The 14391-nt window shown below is 41.6% G+C and overlaps 3 protein-coding genes across 3 annotated transcripts; 1 reads left to right on the top strand and 2 right to left on the bottom strand.

Annotated features, from left to right (window-relative positions):
- Positions 1-292: 292 nt before the first annotated feature.
- On the bottom strand, positions 293-1650 carry Sgt (small glutamine-rich tetratricopeptide containing protein). Its single transcript, XM_064690747.1, has one exon. It carries the CDS (start codon positions 1523-1525, stop codon positions 461-463), a length of 1065 nt encoding a protein of 354 aa, XP_064546817.1. The 5' UTR covers positions 1526-1650; the 3' UTR covers positions 293-460.
- A 313-nt stretch (positions 1651-1963) lies between these two features.
- On the top strand, positions 1964-10658 carry vari (MAGUK p55 subfamily member vari). Its single transcript, XM_064690744.1, has 10 exons — positions 1964-2281; positions 2429-2526; positions 6978-7130; positions 7663-8160; positions 8668-8766; positions 8827-8988; positions 9046-9256; positions 9330-9661; positions 9735-9809; positions 9972-10658. Exons 1-10 carry the CDS (start codon positions 2182-2184, stop codon positions 10146-10148), a joined length of 1905 nt encoding a protein of 634 aa, XP_064546814.1. The 5' UTR covers positions 1964-2181; the 3' UTR covers positions 10149-10658.
- A 14-nt stretch (positions 10659-10672) lies between these two features.
- Pomp (proteasome maturation protein) lies at positions 10673-11497 on the bottom strand. The gene is made up of 3 exons (XM_064690748.1): positions 11285-11497; positions 10956-11221; positions 10673-10888 (listed from the first exon to the last, which is right to left on the bottom strand). The coding sequence occupies exons 1-3, from the start codon at positions 11285-11287 to the stop codon at positions 10753-10755; spliced, it is 405 nt and encodes a 134-aa protein (XP_064546818.1). The 5' UTR covers positions 11288-11497; the 3' UTR covers positions 10673-10752.
- Positions 11498-14391: the final 2894 nt, after the last annotated feature.

Raw genomic sequence — 14391 nt, 5'->3', positions numbered from 1 at the left:
TTAAATTTTGAATTTCAATAAACCGAAAAATACAACAAATTGGTTTCGATAGAAACTAAAAAGTTATAGTTTTGTTTGCCTGAGGTTTTGACAGAATATGGGTTAATGTATTTTGATGAAACTTTGTAAGAGAATTGTGAGTTTTATATTGTTCCGTTTCGTTTCAGTTTGATGCCGAAATATAAATGTAGTTTCGATATATAATATATTTAATATAGCCCCAGTACAAACAAATTTTTAGAAATTGCAATCTCCGATTGGTTTTATATTTCGAAACTAGTAAACGAGGCACTTTGTGTGTGTTTATTTATTTATTAGCAATTATAAATATATGTGTATATGTGTGTGTGTGTATTGTAAGCCTTTTTAAACATTAACACAATTTACTTCAGCTTAAAAGATAGTACATTGTATATTGCGTTCGAATCACGCTAGGTTAACCCTAAAACGATGCACACACCTAGATGCTTGGCGGCGGCTGATTGCCCGGCTCCTGGCAATCGGGTGGATTGGTGCCTCCCGGCTGCCGCTGCTGCGCACCCACAAGATGGGTGGCGAAGTTCTGGAACAATTGCAACATATCATTGGGCAAGGGCGGCCCTTGAGCCGATGCAGTACCCGAGCCGGCTGCAGCAGCTCCTGGTTGACCGATGTTTGAAAACAATTGTCCAATAGCGCTCATCACCATCGGATTGTGTGTCATCGATTGCAATTGCTCCAGATCGATCTCGGCGCTGCTGAACAAATTGCGCACTGTGGGATTGGACAGCATGGCGTTGAGACCATCGCTCAGATGTGACAGCTGGGGCGGCTGATTGCGTGCATTGCGCACCACCTCCAGATTGTTCCGATAGTCGGCGTTATCCGGCTCCAGTTCAATGGCCTTGGCATAGGCGTGCTCCGCCTCATTGAATTTGCCCAGATTGGAATAGGCGACGCCCAAGCGGCAATATGCCTTGCTATAGTTGACGTTATAAAGCAGCGCCGATTTGCAGTCGGTGACGGCGCGTTCGTTGTCGCCCAGACGGATATGGGCCGCGGCACGGTTGCAATAGAATATCGGATTTTTCGGGTCAAAGGTGATGGCGCGATTGTATTGCAATAGCGCCTCATTGTATTTGCCATCCTTCATCAGGCGATTGCCCTCGTTTTTGATGGATTCTGCCAAGGCCAGCGATTCGGGATTACGTTCAATGTACAGCGACTGGAAGAGCTCAAACATGTCAATGTTCTTTGTATTGACGGCAACCGGGCCACCGCCGCTGCTGCCGGCTGCAGCTGCATCTCCGCCCGGCGCTGTGCCGGTGCCGTCGCCCGGTGCCGAACTGCCAGCGGCAGATGCTGTTGTACTCTGTGTGGTAGCCGTCAGCTCTTCCGGCTCGTCTTCGCCCACATCGAACGCGGCCTGTAGACATTGTATGGCCACCTCAATGCTCTCGCTCTGATCCGGCGACATGACATCGACTTGCTTCTTCAAGTAGTCGATGAAGGAGCGCACAAAGCTTTGCTGCACTGCGTCCGGCATTTTTATATATATTTTTTTTTGATTATTTACTTTGTTCTATCCCTATGGAAATTCACTTATGTGGCTTATTGAGCTCCTCTGCTACACACAATGAAAATCTCTGAACATGCGACCGATTTATAGAGGCGAGCCAAATCTCTAGGGTTGCTCCGTTAACGCACGATAGCTGCCAGCGTTGCCAGACTGTTAATGCTGCAAATGACTAGCAGATTTCTGTCTCGGTTATCGTTATCGAGCGCGTGAAAAACTCGTTTTTGTTGTTGTTGGCCAAAGTTTGGAGCAAGCTTCCGAGCTTTTTGGCAGCATGCAACAAAAGACTTTTCATTTAAACGCTCTCTGGCACTGCTGTCGTTGGCGTGTTTTGACTTGTGCGCGTCTTGCCAACTTGTTGTTGTTGTTGTCGTGGCGGAATTATTGCTGCTCTGTGTGTATATGTATAATAACAAAACGAAGTGATTATTCAAAATTACGTTTGAACATATGTTGAGGCATTGCCAAAATTAGCAGCAGAACTAGTTTCTTCAGGGCTTCTGCTCGTGTGCGTGTGTGTGTGTGTGTGTAAGCGTCTCATAGTGACGTCAGTCTTCCTTTAGCACAATCCTTTGCCTTTGGGCCAATCCGACTCATTGCAAACAGTTTTCGCCTGTGGCGCCAGCATGGTGCGTTGGAGTGCACGGTCGCGTCGGGCGCGCCAGGACCAGGTGGAGCTGCTCGCCAGCAATAATAAAATTGGCGACGATGACAACCCCGATAACGGTGAGCGATTAAAAGTAACGGTATCTTAGGCTGCAACTCGTTCAAAACAAATCACATCTAAGCTTCATTTTCAATCTAGAGTTTATAACATACAGATACATATGTAAATCACATTGAAGTTTCCTTTGCTCATTTTCCTTCTTTTAGCTGCCTATCGCAATTCCGCTGATCTCTCGGACACGGATGAAATCTTTCTTAAGGGCCTTTTGCTCAGTAACCCATCAACGCCCCATAAGGAACTTATGGTATGTAAATTACACAAACACCTTTTATATTTGTTTTTGGGTCGCCTGACCTAGATCCAGATTCATATGTAACCAAACCATCTGCTAATGCCGGCACGTTCAATAAGAAGAAAATAATGTACGGTATTTTTTTTTCCACATTATCGAACATTGCGCGCAGACAAGAAAAATCATTGTTTACACGACTGACACATATATATTTATGTATGGTACATACACTTAGCGAAAACTTCGTGCTGAATTCTAGTGTGAACTGGTGTAAATTTTATATTGGATTGTCTTTCATATTTCAAGGACATTTCGTTACTGATATGTATGAATTGTTTGGAAAATTTACCCTTATTTACAAAAACAGGGATAAGACTTGAATTAAAACCAAATGTCTATAACATTTCTCGGGATTTAGTTTTATATATAGGAAATTCGACCGCATTTTAAGAAAGTGTAAGTACATCATTCTTAAAGTTTTCTCCAAGTGTATACATATGCGTACACATATTTGTATATTTGGTTGGAAAAGCTTACTCTTTTCTTTATTGCATCGTTTCCCCGACTATTTCACGCCTGATTACCTACAGTGCGTGAAAGTAAAAGGGTCAGGGATGCAGAAGCTTTCACTTGAGCATAATAGTATAATAATGATGCTGGGATATAGAATGATGTACTAAAGCTGGGCAAGTACTTGTTTTTCCCTTTGTTCTCGTTGATTAAGTGCGAAATACTTGATGCCACTTGTGTTCGCTGCGAGATGAGACTTTTATGATAATTATTATGGCACAGCAATTAACACAATTTCCCTTTCGCTTGTTTTCGCATTAAACTTGACCTTATTGCTGGCGAAATGATATGTGAATAAAATTATGTAAATAGTCGAATAATAAGCCGTTGAAAAGACGTAATTTACATCCCATTTTAATGCGGCCAAGCTATTGATTTTCTTTACCCATCCAATTCGCAATTAAAATACCCATAAAAATGCAGAGCTAATTAAATCCGTAAAACAATATTTTCTTTCTCTATGGGCCTTTGTTTTTCTGGCAAATCTGTGTAAAAAAAAAGCACACACAAACTAAACACGCAAAAGCCAACAAACAGACGAAAAAAAATTAAAAGCGACGTCGCGTGTCGCGTGTCGCGAATAATTAGAATAAACATTTGGCATGAGGTACGAGGTGGTTATTACACTGACCCGTTGTTGAGAAAGGCAGTGAAAGTAATTACAAATTACAAGTCACGAGACTTGCTGATAAGCAAAAATCTAAAATAAATGTCACTCCGAAATTCCAGACGCCTATTAAAGCGACGCAGCACATAAAAAGCACAAACAAACGACGACAACAACTACGCCCTAAGAAACAGGCAGCGAAGCTTTACAAACTGGTTTTAAAATGGATTTTCAGAGTAAATGCGCATGCATGTGTTAATTATGAAAACTTTATGTTACCTGGCCACAAAAAAGCAGAAACAACAACAAAACCAACAAATGCACAAGAGCAGCGGCAGAGTGGTTGGCCTACTAATGCAACGGCTGCCCGACAGCAAAAGCTCAGCAGAGAGCGGCTTGGCTGAGCCGCTGTTAAGTGCGCGCTCTGTTAACTAACAGTGGAGCTATACAGAGGCGTACAGTTGTAACGTTAAGACCAATAAAACAGAACAAGTGCCCCTGCACTAATACTAATACGCGCTACTAAGAGCGCCAACTAAGCTCACACTTACATATGCTGGGCAGTTAGCCCTAGTGTGCGCGCTCTCACTCTCATAGCACGCACGCCCAACTGCTTAGCCGAACGGGGTTTCTGTGTGAGTCAGTTACTTGCGAGCTGTGCTAAGGTGAGGTTCTGCTATTGTTGCGTGCGCTTGTTGACGAGTTTTGTGTTTATGCCTGTGTGCATGTGTGTGTGTGTGTGCGCGCGCTTTGCTCATTTGAGCATGGCTTAAACGGGGCAGCGGCTCAACAACAAATATGCAACAGTTAGTTTTGAATACTCGCTCGCTGCTTGACGCTCTCTCCTTCTCTCTCTTTCTCGCGATCGTCGCGCTCATTTATTTTAACTTAAAGACGCTTTTAATGAAAAGTAAACGGTTTTCTATACATATACCTGGAAAAGTGATTGTTTTTATGTACTGCTTGGGGTATATGTGCCATTAAGTAAATAGAGCAAATTGGAACAAGTGTTTTGCCCATGTGCTACCTTGGTTACTCAGTCAATAACAAACCCAAACCCAATTTTAGCCTGGCCAACTGGTATTCGACGTCTCACTTGATGACGTAGTCGCGTCTGGTTTGTAGCGGTCCGGCTCTCGTCTCGTCTATTGTGTAACGTCTTAACTGTGTTTTGGCATTTCCAAAATCGTGTGTGTTGCATACTCACACACACACACACACACACACACAGACACACACATGCACACCGACAGACAGAAGCTCACTCTCCGGCTTACTCACACAGATACACTTACACCTTTTGGACTGCTGTCACGCTCCGCTCTTCTTGGCTTCAACGCTGCGCTCGCTCGCGCGTTTTGGGAGTGGCTCCAAAAAAAGTGAAAAAAATACAATTGAAAAACGAAAAGTGCTTGCTTAAAACTAAATAAATTAAATAAAAATATTGGTTAAATGTTAACCAATTACGCGCAATAAAAACTTTAAAGGTTTCTCCAATCAGAAGTCAAGTTTTTAGGTTACATTTCTTAAAGATACGTCAGTTGCTTTCAACGTTTAGCCTTCGCACGTAGAGTATGTCAAAAAAAAACAAAATATGAAAAACTTCATTGTTGTTTATTGTGTGTGTAATTAACATAACAATTTTGCCTAATTAGGCATTACCTGTTGAAATTTTTGCGCAATTTGTTATGACAACAAGCGAACAAAACCAACCAAACTCTAAGGTGAAAGCCCTTTGCGTTAGCAACCAGCAACAAGAACAACAGCTACAGCAAAGCTCAGTGTCAATAACAGTTGTCATTCGTGTGTGTGTGCGTGTGTGTGCGTGTGTTTGTGTGTGTGTGTTAGTGCCTGTCTGTTAGGGCGAGAATAGGAAGCTCCGCTGTGGGGCTTCTTTTCACACGGAAGAACTGAAATTCGATATGCGCCAGACAACTATGTGGAAATAAATAAACAATAATCGCTGCTTAGAGATAACGCAGAGCTTTTGTCTGCATAAAAGAATTGAAAGAATTGAAGGCCTAAGTATATTGGTTTTAAGGCTTAAAAGTAAAGCTCAAATAGAGCACTCCCTCCAAAGTTAAACCTTTCTGCAAAAGAATAGATCAGAACTAAATAAAATAGGAACTTTTAGAAAAAGAGGCGTATTTGACACCTTGAAATTAAAGTTGAAGGAAATTTTTTAGGGAAATTTAGAAATTAGGGAAATAGGGGCATAGCTTGCCGGACAGGCTAAAATTTCCCCTGTCAAAATTAGCTGTGACAAGGGGCATATCTAGCCGGAAAACTCCATCGGGGATGCTATTAGAAAATTGTGTATTCTAATTAAGGCTAAATGCTAAATTAAACTTAATTAAACTTTACACTTGCTTTATCGACCATTAATAAACAAATAAATAATAAAATTTCTCCGCTAATGAAGAGTTCTGTCCAAGGGAATAATTGTCCATTTGAAATCAGAAATTTTAAAGTAATGTAAATTTTGATCAGATATTTATCTTTTTTCTATACAGCTCTGATAGAGAGTTTTAATAAACTTTTTTTTGTTCTAAGTAAAAGCGACTAGTTGACTTCTAAAAACCCCGTCACACCCGTCTTGACTGACTAATATAATTTGCTGCAATTCAGCTTAGTTCATTGCGTTTCTAGAGAAATGGAAAACTTTTCCCTGGCTTATAAATATTGCATGAATGAGTCGCTGTACCGTGGGCGGAAACTGTGGCAGAGACATAGGAATCACAATAATAATAATAAATACAGAAAATACAGAAACAAAGAGCAGAGAGACACTTGACGGCGACAAGGGTTGAGTTGGCGCCGTCGACGATGGAAAGTAAATAAATTTCGCAAGGCAAGAGCGCCGGAAGACGAGAATTAAATGCAATTAAAGCACAAAAAATTCACTTTTTTCAAAAGAGGGGGTTCTATGCGCGTCCCAAATTTGTCGCACAAGCGACCCAATTTTTGACCTAAGACTCAAAGCAAGTTGTTGAGTTAAAATGGAACAGACCAAAGTTCACAGGGGTTAAATGGGGTAGCCCATAAAAGAGAGGCAGAGAGAGATAGCAAATGCTGCCAAAAAAGCAACCAATTAACGGATGCGAACGTCAATTAAGCCGAAGCAAAGATGACTTGACCTAGGGCAGTGCGATGATGAGATGATGAGCTGATGTCTGCTGCCCAACGCCCCACTCGCAGTTTAATGCGAACGACTTAATTTAATTATGCGTACATGTCTGTCTCTCTTTCACGTATCACTCGCATCTACTCTTCTTCCTCTTCTTAGCTGAATCCAACCGAGCCGCAGCCAGTGCCCGCCTTTCTGCCCGCGCATCTGAACAACAAGCCGATCTGTGACGATATCATACGCAAATTCTCGCCCTCACGACGTTTGGAATCGCGCGAGCTAGCCAAGCTCTTGGCCCAACCTCACTTTCGTGTAAGTATTTCAATTAAACACTCGGCTTAGCCGGAGAAAGTTAGTTAATATTGATAGGCGGGATTTTATAAGACTGTTGAAACATGCATTCAAGCTTTGAAAATATGTTTAAAAACGGTTGCTCGAAAATTTAACTTTTGCGCCATACAATGGGAATTTAATCCCCAATTTCCATTCAGAAGGTCGCCCTCCTAATTTTTTACGAAAATTTTGTAATCAAAATCTGTTAAATTGAGTTCAAGCCAATCGAATCAGAAACAATTTTCATACAACCTTTTTTATCTATTTTTGAACCTACCAAATGGAGTTTTCAGAAACTCAGAAACTTCATTTGCATCAGAAAAAGTAACTCTCGTAAAAAATGCAAGTTCCTAGTTCTTATCGTTTGGTCTGTGCGTTGATCATCAATCAGTCCGCCCATCAATCAGTCAGTCACCACGAGTTGAACAAAAGCTTTCGTGTGACCGAAAGCTTTTTAATAAGCTTTTTACCCAGAATCAAACTCTCTCTTTCTCTCGCTCTCTTTAACCAGGCTCTGCTGCGTGCTCACGATGAGATAGGATATTTGTACGAGCAACGTTTGAAAAGTGCCGGTGGATCCATAACAAAACTCGAGGCGACAAGTCAACGCAAGTCCGGCGGCTATCTGTATACGGAAGACATACTGAACAGCAAGATGCCTGTGGAGACCATCAAGATGGTTGGACTGCGTCGGGATCCCAAGCAGCCGCTGGGCCTGACCGTCGAGCTGGACGAGTTCAAGCAGCTGGTGGTGGCGCGCATCCTTGCCGGCGGTGTCATCGATAAGCAGGGCATGCTCCATGTGGGCGATGTCATACTCGAGGTGAACGGCAGCCCGGTGCGCACGCCCGACGACCTCCAGGTGGAGGTGTCCCGGGCCAAGGAGAATCTCACGCTCAAGATCGGACCCAATGTCGATGAGGAGATCAAAAGTGGTCGCTATACGGTCAGTGGGGGTCAGGTAAAACAGAATGGCATCACAAATCTTGAATCGGGCAAGAAACTAACGGTAAGTTCTATATGTGTGTGCTTGTGTGTGTGCGACAATTTTCTTAGCCAAAAAAAAAAGAAAAGAATTTGCTACTTTTTTGCATGGATTTTCAAACGAGATATTTTTGTCTAGTTGTTTTGCCAACTACAGTGGTCACTCGCTAATAAAAACCCTTCCGTCTCAGACTGTAATTATTTTAAATAAATAAATGTCAATTTCACAAAAAACTAAATATAATAATAATAAATATTCAAAATTCTTTGCTAATAAGTTAACAATTCTGGTTTCTGAAAAAATTCAAATATCCGAGCGACCACTGTACTTAAATATTATAATTGATATTATAATTAAATATTATATTTAATCTCATATGATATCATAGTTTTCTTTAGACCAAGATCCTAACTAAATTCTAAAACACCTGCATTTAAGTAAGTAAATCCTAGTGCTAAGCATAAATATATGGAAGTTTTTTCTATTACTTAAAATATTTGATTATCTAATGAATATATTTAATTCCCTTAGTGCTATATGCGCGCCCTGTTCTCATATAATCCCTCGGAGGATTCGCTGCTGCCCTGCAGGGACATCGGTCTGCCCTTCAAATCGGGCGACATATTGCAGGTGCGTCAGCAACTGATTTTTATGTAGAAAAGAAAAGCAATCTTTAATCTTTTCCTTTAGATTATCAATGTGAAAGACCCGAATTGGTGGCAGGCAAAGAACATAACCGCCGAGTCGGATAAAATTGGTCTGGTGCCATCGCAGGAGCTCGAGGAGCGGCGCAAGGCGTTCGTAGCGCCCGAGGCGGACTATGTGCACAAGATTGGCATCTGCGGCACGCGGGTAGGTTCAACTAGAGCTGGAACCCAAAAGACTGGTAATCCATATAGATTCCCACAGATATCCAAGCGCAAGCGGAAGACCATGTATCGTTCCGTGGCGAATTGTGAATTCGACAAGGCCGAGCTGCTGCTCTACGAGGAGGTCACCCGCATGCCGCCGTTCCGCAGGAAAACTCTGGTACTGATTGGCGTCTCCGGTGTGGGCAGACGCACGCTCAAGAATCGGCTGATCAACAGCGATGTGGACAAATTTGGCGCCGTGATTCCACGTAATAAGAAGCAGTTTTCCAGCTGCCTGAATTGAATTTTTATTTAATTAAATAAATTGAAATTATAAAACAGATACGAGTCGCCCGAAGCGCGCCTTGGAGGAGAATGGCGTTAGCTATTGGTTCATGGATCGCGAGGAAATGGATGAGGCCGTCAAGCAAAACGAGTTTCTCGAATATGGCGAACACAATGGCAATCTGTATGGCACCCATTTGCAGTCGATCAAGGATGTGATCAATAGCGGTCGCATGTGCATATTGGACTGTGCGCCGAACGCCTTGAAGATACTGCACAATAGCCAGGAACTGATGCCATTTGTTATATTCATTGCGGCGCCGGGCATGGAACAGCTGAAAACAATCTATGCCGATCGCCGTGCGACCGGCTCCAATAGAAATCTATCTGTATGTTTAGAGATATATCTGTGCTTAGAGCTAGTCGTAGCTTAGAAACCGCTAACTGTTAATCCTATTCCAGTTCGATCGTCAGAGCTCCATACGCTTCAGCTCCAGGCGCGCACGCACCCTCGAGTCGCTGGCATCGCTCTATGAGGTAAATGTCAGCGAGTCTACGTCCAGGTCGAGCCTTCTAATGTTCGAGTCATGTCCACTGCCAACCTGCACGCATTAGGCCACCTTTGTAGCGCTCTTAGATCTCTGCTTGAATACACAAACATTGCTTAACACATATCATTATCGTTATCGTTATCAACAGGACGACGATCTCATTTCCACGGTGGAGGAGAGCAGCTTTGTCCAACGCAAATACGAGAAATACTTCGATATGGTCATTGTCAACGAAGATTCGGACGAGACGTTCCGTCAGGTGGTCGAGACCCTGGATCAGATGAGCCACGAGGAGCAGTGGGTGCCCGTGAACTGGATCTACTAGAGCGTGCAGTGCAAACGAAAGCTTCTATTCTATATAGTATCTATTGTATTCCAACAAACAAAACAAACGAAATATCTTCTACATATGCAATGTATTGTATAATTTTGAAATGCCCTCCGCTTCATTTAATTTGGTTTCCTTAAGCTTAAGTCTAATGTTATTGTATGAAACGAATTCGTCCATTTGCAAGCTGTTTTTAATTTGTATGCTCCTTATTTTAATTATATTTTTAAAAACGGTTTTCCATGCATTTCATAAAGGCAACTTTTTGCTTTCTAGCAATTTTTCGTATGCATATCATTTACGTCTTACGTATATAATTTAATGAATCTCTCGAGTACAACCGATTCTTCTATATATATATATATAATTTTTAGAAACCAAAATCTGCCAATATTTTCTTTATAGTTTTTAGTTCAAATACGTTTTGTTTGAGTAAAGTGTAAAAGTTTGTGCGATAATTAGCAAAATGTTGATGACAAATAAATGTGTGCATTTGGCTCAAAGAAATTTCGCGACGCAGATTCCACTTTGTGAAGGCTGATTCGTTTTTATTAGCAGCTAATTGTTATAAGATGGTAATGTAAAAAAGTTCTCGATTTATCTAGAGATAAATGCCCAAAGATTTCTCGACGACGGCATGCGGCTGGCGCAAGTTCTCATTGTACTCGGGCAGGTTCAAGAAGTCTTCAAATGAGATTTCATCACAGCGTCCAGTGATCACATCGTCCATCATGTTGCTGCAAGAGTGAAATATACATTATATCGTAATCCAATTACTACTCTATATTATTTATTGGTGCTCACCTGGACTGCAAGAAAGGCAATCGGCCTATTTGGCGTGCGGCAAAGCGTTCCATGCCCATTCTTAGGGGTGCGCCCAGACCCTCGCGATTTCGCAGCATTTGCATGTTTAAGTTATACTTGTGATCATCATAGTTTAATTCCGAGTCGCGCAAACGATGGACGTGCGCCAGTTGGCTCAAACAGTTCTGGTCCGTGGGCAGCCTCGCCTTGCCCGTGGCGTTCAGGACCAGCACGTCTGATGGGCGAACTTTGAGCGATTGCTGATTCTAATTAAGCGAAGTGCACATAATTTAATATACATTGCCGGCAATTTCTAGCTGTCTACTTACCATTTTATATAGAAATTTTTGAAATTCCGGGAGTTTTGATATTAAAACACTTTACAATGACAAAACACAATTCGGTATGACTTGAAGTTAGCTGCGCGTGATTTTTTAGTTAATTTCAAAAACGCGTTTTTATGCTAGGTGGCAACTAGAAGCGATAACGATAAATTTTGCTATCGATACGAAATAAATACGTTTGGAGTGCATTAGCAAGCAGCTTTTGTCTACAGACCGAACGTACGAATTTTCAGTTATTTTTTTTAAATATTTGCTTAATTTCAAAATTGACTGAAGACTTTGCCCGCCTACTTTGATTGTTTTATTCAGAATATGGAAATTTTGTGATGCGGTCTTTGTCAGGCATGTACAGATTGTGTTGATGATTAATTTTTCCCTTGATCAAATGCCTGAATCTCGTGCTCGACTCTGGCGCACTCTAATCAATTCAATAAACAAATCACAATATTTTTGTGTTGTTTTTTTGACGTCTTGTGCTTTTTGTGAAATCGCCCACACCTTTTAGCGGCTTTTATGATCCACTGCTCCACAGAGCACAAAAAATTCAGTTTCAGTTTTTTTCTTGTTTTTGTTGTTCGATTTTTTTGTCTGTGACAAAAAAACAGAAAAAAAAATAACAAAATATAGACAGAGTTTAATTAGTGCATGCTTACTAATAAAAACTTGTTGCTTAATTTCCATAAACACAAAAACTCACACACCGAATTGTGTTAATCAAACTCCCGCATAAAAGCCGCACACTGTCCGCCGCCTCACCTCCGATCTGAACTTGAGGCAAACAGCAAACAGCCAACCGGATAAAGATGGGATGGGATGGGATGGGATGAGGCCACAGCCACAGCCGCGTGAACCAACAAATATGTACCTAGGCATAAATTAATTATCTCGATCATGCTTGAGATAAGACCTGGCCATAAGACCGGCAGCTCTCTGTTGTTGTTTCGAGCTGCATTCGGGCAGCGAGATTCCGCCGTAAATATTTTGCATTCAGTTCAAAACACAAGCCACAAGTTTAGTTCACGCTTGAGAAACTGATTAGAGTATGTATCATGTGATTGCGGTGTGGGTGCTTTAATTAAGTATAATTAGGAATATAATTAAGAATGTGCAAATAAACCTAAATACATGGCTATTTTTGTTAGTCTCCACTCGAGTACAAACTTTGGCCCTACAAATTGTAAAGTTATAGCAAAGTTATAGCAAAGTTATAGGGTATATATTTATAGGGTATTCGAGCTATTGTTTATGGCTAGGCTTAGCTGAATGGCAACAGAAATCATGCTAGGGTTCTCAAGTACCGCAACTGGCATACTGGAAAAACAAGCTCGGAGTGGCTCTCAACGGTTGATTTATAATGCAGCAGATTAACAAAATCGGAAATGTCCAGACCATGCCGAACCGACCGTGAGTATATACAACCTGTCTAGATTTGATACGAATCGAATCGCCAAGTCGATTGCTAAAAACGTTTTTTGTTTTTTTTTTTGCCCCTTTTTGATATTTACAGTCCAAAATATTTTGACTTTTATGTGCGTAATGCAAAAATGAAAGGAAAAAAAAATAAATAACGAACCGTAAGTAACCAAACAGCCCGAGTGCCGATAAAAGGAAGTGTGTGCTGCATTTTCACACCTACATGCTAAAAAAAATAAGAAGAAGGGGAGAGAAAAAAAAAACGGTATCCAGGCAAACGAACGGATGCAGCGCGATTGCATTGCGGCCGCGCAGGCGCTCGAGCAGCGGGACGAGGTCATGTTTGCATTGGTTCCAGCCGATTTCGAGATTCGAGTTAAATTGGAGAATTCACATTCGGGTTAAACTCTCAACTCTTTTGGCCTTTGGTCAGCCGTCCGTGTCGAATACGAATTCGGCAATTGTTTGACTTTTGCCGACTTTTGTGTTAGCTACCGCATTACACATGCATTTCGGGTAATACGCAGTTGCACATTTCCAATTACTGGGAATTCACAGCTTATGCATGCGCATACGCCATTTTGTGAGAACTTTGACATCCATTCAATTGCATCAAAAAAAAAAAAATAAAAAAAAAAGCGGGCAAATGCCAAGTGATTTATAACCTCACTTCTTGTGAATAGCATAAGAAGAAATGCAGTTGGCAGCTCCGTCCGTCCGGCTGTCCGTCTGCCATAAAATGTACGAATGATCTTTTTAAGATCGCTCACGAATGGAAAAAAGTTTTATGATATGATGGCGGCTGGCAACTGGCAACTGGCGGCTGGTGTTGCTGCTGTCTTAATTGGCACCCATAGGACCGGCAGAATCGACCCCTAGAGATACAGCTACACACTCTGGCATTATCCAATCAACGTAACTTCTGCTTACAGCTGCGCCATTGTCGTCGTCGTCGTCGTCTTTCAGGCCCATAAAATTTTATGGCAGACCGAAAAGTAACGTTCGCTCGAAATTCAAAGTTTTTCGTTCACTTCGAATTCTCCAGTCGATCTGTTTTCGGTATGTCTCTATTAGCGATGACAATGCGATGAGCCCAGCATCCAATGCGCTGCGCTGCGCTGCAAAAGATTATAAATTTTATGCCATATATCGGCATATATATTTGACTTTTATGCATTTATTGCTGTGAAAAAATGTTAATTCTTTCGTTATACTTTTATGTATTTGACTTTTACATTTTTGTCTCCGCGCCCTTCGACGCAACACATAGTTGACTCTTTTGATGGTGTTGCCTTCGCATTGACTGGAGACTATGTATTAATTGGCTGGCAGCCATCTCAATAAATCGGAAAGTGAGCGTCGTAAATCAATCGAAGCGGTAAAAGCCAGATATTCGACTCACAGTCTCCAAGTCGAACTTGCATGCATGCACGTATATGTACGTATACATACAAAGCAAAGCTAAGCTATTACTCTCCAAATGTTGACTCTACAATTGCTAATATGTTAGCCGCTTTTGTAAGTGTGTGTGTGTGTGTGTATAGAGTACTCATATCATTCGAATTCAATTACACGCACACATTACAAGCCAACCGAGACGGCGCATATTCGCAATTAGTGCAACAGAGCAAGCAATAGTGCTGAGCGTGTCAATGGCGTTTGAGCGAAGAAGGCGTAGG

This window comes from Drosophila montana, unplaced genomic scaffold (assembly GCF_035044405.1).
Source record: "Drosophila montana isolate Dmon_TW-CO22-7 unplaced genomic scaffold, ASM3504440v1 contig_3282_1, whole genome shotgun sequence".
Classification (NCBI taxonomy): domain Eukaryota; kingdom Metazoa; phylum Arthropoda; class Insecta; order Diptera; family Drosophilidae; genus Drosophila; species Drosophila montana.
Note: the sequence above shows the minus strand (reverse complement) of the source record. Positions and strands in the feature narration are given on the sequence as shown.

Bases quoted from the DNA above. Each gene is read 5' to 3' on its own strand.
- Pomp (XM_064690748.1), bottom strand. The intron at 10,889-10,955 runs GTGAGCACCAAT...TCACTCTTGCAG, and splicing joins TTGCCTTTCTTGCAGTCCAG to CAACATGATGGACGATGTGA.
- vari (XM_064690744.1), top strand. From the start codon at position 2,182: ATGGTGCGTTGGAGTGCACGGTCGCGTCGGGCGCGCCAGGACCAGGTG. The intron at 2,527-6,977 runs GTATGTAAATTA...TCCTCTTCTTAG, and splicing joins CGCCCCATAAGGAACTTATG to CTGAATCCAACCGAGCCGCA. The intron at 9,662-9,734 runs GTATGTTTAGAG...ATCCTATTCCAG, and splicing joins GCTCCAATAGAAATCTATCT to TTCGATCGTCAGAGCTCCAT.
- Sgt (XM_064690747.1), bottom strand. From the start codon at position 1,525: ATGCCGGACGCAGTGCAGCAAAGCTTTGTGCGCTCCTTCATCGACTAC.